This window comes from Mercurialis annua, linkage group LG1-X (assembly GCF_937616625.2).
Source record: "Mercurialis annua linkage group LG1-X, ddMerAnnu1.2, whole genome shotgun sequence".
Lineage (NCBI taxonomy): Eukaryota > Viridiplantae > Streptophyta > Magnoliopsida > Malpighiales > Euphorbiaceae > Mercurialis > Mercurialis annua.
In genome coordinates this window covers 29,393,665-29,399,664 of record NC_065570.1, presented here as the reverse complement: position 1 = coordinate 29,399,664, position 6,000 = coordinate 29,393,665, and the positions used below count along the sequence as shown (strand labels likewise).

The window sequence follows — 6,000 nt, the reverse complement described above, 5'->3', positions numbered from 1 at the left end:
ACTGAGCATGTTTCCGCCACATCTCTTAGTAGTGAGTCGAGACAACAAGATAGGATTACAGCTTTGGAGGAAATGATCCACGAATATCAAATGGAAGTACAATACCTAGAGGCTGAAAGTATCAAACTTCAACAAGAAAAAGAAGATCGTCAACGGAATTTATGTTTTAGCCGAAATCGATATAGTGAATTGCATGAAGAGTGGGTAAAGACGAAGGATCAAATCGGCAATGCAACTGAAAAGTTAAGGAAAATAACCGCTAGAGCTCATGACATGTCTAAACTAGTATGGCGTTTGAAAGAGCAGTATGTACCGGTAGGGACAGTCGGACAAAGCCTTATGTTCTTTTTGGAGGACCTATATCGCGATCTCGAGTATTATGGGCAGTTTCGCTAGAAGGGTCGATGATAAGTTGTGAAAGCTCTTTTGTGTTTTGTTGTAAAATAAAGTAAACTATGAATGTTTTGTTTAATAATAATATTGTGTGGTTTGTGTATATTAATTTTCATACATTTTGTTTGACATGACACGTCATACATTCATACACATAAATTCATTTAATCAAACAATTATTACAAAATAATAATATGATTTGAAATATTTTATCTAATAGAAAATACAAGATAGCGCGCCATCCGAAGACCAAATACCCCACAGATCAATATCTAACCCATTCTAAGATTGATGAGATGGAGAAAGTAGTCGACGACGTTAATACAGACATGGAAGAAATGAAGCAACAAATTTCTGGGATTCCGGAAATTAAAGAACAAGTTTGTCTGATCTTAAATTTACTCAAAGGGAAGGGTGTTCTGGAACAATTTAATCCTCAATTACCGACTTCTCAACCAAATACACATCATGAATCCTCTTCTAAACCATGGACCACCTTTGTAGCACCGGCCTATCCCATGACCCAATATCCCACTCCGGTTATGGATACAGTCATAGTACCCGATCTCGATGACCCTAAAGTACAAACCGAATTAAAGGTCCCACATCCTAATCCCATTGAGCTTTTGGAAGAAATATTGAAAGCCCTGGAAGGGACCAACAGTGGCGGAGCAATCGATGCTTCTCAACTTTGTTTAGTCCCTGATGTAATTGTTCCCCCAAAATTTAAGGCACCGGATTTTGAAAAATATAGTGGGGTAACTTGCCCTCAGAGCCATTTATAAATGTATTATAGTAGGATGGCCGCTCATATCAATAATGAAAAATCATTAATACATATCTTTCAAGAAAGCTTGACTGGGCCTGCATTACGCTGGTATATGCAACTTGAAAAGGCTCATGTTAAAAAATGGAGGGATTTGGCTGATGATTTTATCAAGAAATACAAGCACAACATAGATATGGCTCCCAGTCGAGATGACTTAAGGTCTATGGAAAAAAAGAAGGATGAAACCCTAAAGAAATATGCTCAAAGGTGGAGGGATAAAGTGGCACAAGTCTTATCCCCTTTAAATGAAAAGGAAATGGTAACAAATTTTATCGACACCTTAAGCCAACCATACTATTCCATGTTATTGGCTAATACTTCTAATAATTTCTCCGACTTGGTATTGGCTGGTGAAAGTATTGAACAGGGGATTAAAAGGGGAAGATTGATGATAAAGCAAGTAGAGGCTACAGCTCCCAAAATCAGTATGTTGGAAGGAAAAAGGAAGGAGAGACCCAAACGATTAGCGGGTATGTTCCTAGAATTCCTCAATATCAATCCCAGAGATATTCCCCAAATTATCAATCTCCGTACGTGGCTAACACATCTCAGATACCACAAACACAACAATATGTGTCACATGGCATTCCCAATCCTCAATTGAGTAATACTCCTAGACCTACCTCTAATGATAGGAATTTTGGCAATCGCGCAAGACTAGTTGAACAATTTGATCCTATCCCAATCACATACACTGAATTTTTCCCGCAATTACTTCAAGCTAGTCAGATTAGCCTTGTACCATTGGAATCAATGAAGCCACCCTTTCCGAAATGGTATGATGCTAATGCCAAATGTGATTATCACGCGGGAATAGCTGGGCACTCCATGGAAAATTGTACTTCTTTTAAAAGAAAGGTACAATCACTCATCAAAGCAGGTTGGTTAAAATTTAACCAAAAGAACCCAGTACCAAATGTCAAGAATAACCCCTTACCTGCCCATGCAGTCGAGGGTGTAAACGCGATTGAATGTGCGGAAAGGTACAATGTCTCTGTAGATGATGTTAAAATGCCGTTGAGGAATTTATTTTATAGCCAAAAAAGAGCTGGGACGATTGACCCCCTCTTTGGTAATGCAGCAAGTTGTAAAAACGGGGACATAAATTGCGAATACCATTCAGGAATGGAAGATCATCATATTGACGAATGTCCTCAATATAGGCAATTGATTCAAGGCTTAATGGATTCTAAGCTAATTTTGATTGGGGATAATAAACAAGATGGAGTAGATTACGGACATTGCAGTGCGATAACAGACAAAGATAAAGGTAAAGTAGAAGACTTACTCGGACAACCCTCTGGAAAGTTTGACTATAAGGTTTTCTACTCTAAATCACCGTCATTCGACATCCCTATCGAGTCAATAGTTCCTTCGGGATGGGGAATTGGGGAAGATAATGGTAAAGTAGAAGACTTACTCAGACAACCATCAGGAAAGTTTGACTATAAGGTTTTTTACTCTAAACCACCGTCATTCGACATCCCTATCGAGTCGATAGTCCCTTTGGGATGGGGAATAGAGGAAAATAGTGATAAAGTGGAAGACATACTCGGACAACCTTCGGGGAAGATGACTATAAAGCTTTCTTCTCTAAGCCACCGTCATCTGATATCCCTATCAAGTTAATCGTTCCTTCGGAAGGGGGCACAGAGGGAGATGAAAAAATTAATACACTATCAAATAGTGGGAAACCCATCACTATAGAAGTTGAGTGAAAGGGGGAAATAAAAGCAACACCAAAGCTTCCATCAGTTCTAGAAATTGAGTACTGCACGTCGCCCAGCAGTATATCTACTCTAGTTTTTGATCCACCGAGTCAATTGCCCTGTAAAGATCCCAAGGCAGTCCCGTGGAGGTATGATTATGTCTACTCAGTTCAGAGAGAAGTCAATGTTCAACCCTCCATTGATATCACAGTGGTAGGAGGGATGACGAGAAGTGGAAGATGTTATACCCCTGAAGAAATTGAAAAACAAAGAAAAGAAGAAATTGAGAGAAATCTTACAGGAAAAAATAAGGTAGATGAAGGCGCAATTAATTATAAAAATGAGATTCGCCTTGATGAAAAAGTGCAAATTCCAACGAGCCAAGAGTACAAGAAGAATGTCACTGAGGAAGAGGCTTGTGAGTTTCTAAAAATAATTAGACAAAGTGAGTTCAAGATCATCAGCTTAATAAAACTCCAGCTCGGATATCTTTGTTGACACTTATTCTATCATCAGAATCACATCGTAATGCGCTCATGAAAATGCTAAATCAGGCTCACGTTTGGATTTGTTCTGTAAGATATTTCTGGCATAAATCGAGAGCGATTGCATCGATTTTGTTAGAAAATGCCATAAGTGTCAATTATACGCCGACCAGATACATGTTTCACCTTCCTCACTACATGTTATGGCTTCACCCTAGCCATTTGCAATGTGGGGAATGGATGTCATAGGCCCTATAGAACCAAAAGCATCTAACGGACACAGCTTCATATTGGTAGCCATAGACTACTTCACAAAATGGGTAGAAGCCGCATCATTTGCCAACGTTACAACCAGAGTGGTGATAAAATTCTTGGAACGGTGCATCATATGCTAATATGGGCTACCAGAAAGATTGATCACCGATAATGGTAAAAATTTCAATAATAAGGCCGTGACTGAGTTATGCGCAAAGTTTAAGATTATTCATCATAATTCGTCCCCATACCGGCCGAAAATGAACTGCATAGTCGAAGCGGCAAATAAAAATCTCAAAAATATCATTCAAAAGATGGTGGAAACCTATCGAGATTGGCATGACATGCTCCCTTATGCATTATATGGGTATTGAACTTCTGTAAGAACCTCCACAGGAGCTACACCATACTTTTTAGTATATGGAATGCAGACAGTCCTTCCAATTGAAGTTGAGATTCCTTCATTAAGGATCGTAGTGGACGCCCAACTGGATGATACGGAGTGGGTGAAGGCTCGTTATGATCAGCTAAATCTCATCGAAGAAAAAAGATTAGCTGATTTATGCCATGGCCAATTATATCAGAAGAGGATGATAAAGGCTCATGCTAAGAAAATGGGACCTAGAGAATTTCAAGAAGGGGATTTGGTTTTAAGGAAGTACTCTCCCAGACATACAGATTATAGAGGTAAATGGGCACCAAGGTATGAAGGTCCATTTGTGGTGAAAAACGCATTTTCAGGCGGATTTTTAATCCTGACTACTATGGACGGAGAAGAGTTCCCCAGTCCTATTAATGCTGATGTGGTCAAAAGATACTATGCTTGAGAACCAGTCCAGCCGTTTTTAATATAAACTTTTATGTATTCATCTATAGTATTTACAAAATCGTTGTATCTTCTTAACCAAAAATAAAATCATTGTACGAACTACGTGGACTTTGATCCTGCCTTGCAGGTACGTAGGCGCTTGAGAACACAAATTCTTGAGTTCAAGTCGAACCAACTTTTAAAAAAATAAACCTTTGTTTCATTCCCCTACAAACATGAAAAACTATTGGTAATAGGCATTCTTTAGTTTTTACCATATGAATGACATATCTTTCGAAATGTATTTTATTATAATTTGATTATTGCTTGAAAATAATGAGCGTCAGCTATTAAAATAACTGGCACCTTTGGAATGAGTTAAAAAAAAAGAGCTCGCCAAGTTGAAAATCCGTAAAGGACGGCTCGGGCAAAAATTAGAGCAAATCTCGCGGAGTCGAAAATTTACAAAAGCGGCTCCAGCAACAATCAAAGCGTACTAATAAAAAAACTTGCTCACTTGCAAATTACTGCTATTGGTTTCTTGGCTTAAATGCGTCACATTCTTTTTTTCAACACAATACATACAGAATTTCAATAAATTTTGAGACCTTTTTATAATATGGGGGAAAAATATTTAAGAACTTCCCATAAAATGGAGTCACCCTTCAATTGTTGAAAATTAAATCAAATGTCAAAGACACTCTACCCGACTATAAATGGGGCCACATTACCATATTTGGATATTGATCTAAAATTTCTTCATGGTACGGGAGCATTATACTTTCTAAGCATATCAAAACTTCATCACTTATTCTGAATATCGGATAAGACTCTCCACATAACACCCACTTTCTATAAACATTTTATAGCCGAAAACCTACAAACATGAAAGCCCTTTTACACAAAAAAAACTAGATAAAAGTAAATAAAATACACCTAAAAACACTAACCCTTGGGAATTATTTTATCTTTCTGAAAGTGGTGAGCTATCTGTTTTCCATAGATGAAATATTTGAGAGCACCATTTTAAAGCAATTTAGAAAAAAAATATGATTTGATATTTTTACATAAGTCTTGTCGTCCTTTCATGTTGCACATGCATATGAGAATTACAAATCTCATTTTATGGGAGAAAAATCATACATCACAATGTTTGAGAACCATCGCATGAAATATTTATTTTATTCAGTTAAATCGAACCCATTTTAGGTCGAGCCTGGTCAATTCAGGTCATTTATATATTTCAGTTAAATCAAACTCATTTTAGGTCGAGCCTGGTCAAGCCAGGTCATTTATCACAGTTAAATCGAACCCATCTTAGGTCTAGCCTGGTCAAGTCAGGTCATTTATTATATCACGGTTAAATCGAACTCATTCTAGGTCGAGCCTGGTCAATTCATGTCATTTATTTTATCACGGTTACATTTGGATTTGTTTCGTAACGTTTGTAAACTTTTGGAAAAAATCGCTAAAAATATGGAATGTTTGGCTTCGTTCTGTAAGGTTTGTAAAAGTTTGGCT

The 6,000-nt window shown here is 37.6% G+C and overlaps 1 protein-coding gene across 1 annotated transcript in view; it reads left to right on the top strand.

Annotated features, from left to right (window-relative positions):
- The first annotated feature begins 4,096 nt into the window (after positions 1-4,096).
- Positions 4,097-6,000, top strand: part of LOC130015005 (uncharacterized) — a 30,011-nt gene continuing 28,107 nt past the window's right edge. The window contains exons 1-2 of the mRNA XM_056104333.1: positions 4,097-4,477; positions 4,548-4,627. Of these exons, the coding sequence (XP_055960308.1) occupies positions 4,097-4,477; positions 4,548-4,627 (461 nt within the window). The remainder of the gene's footprint in view (positions 4,478-4,547; positions 4,628-6,000) is intronic.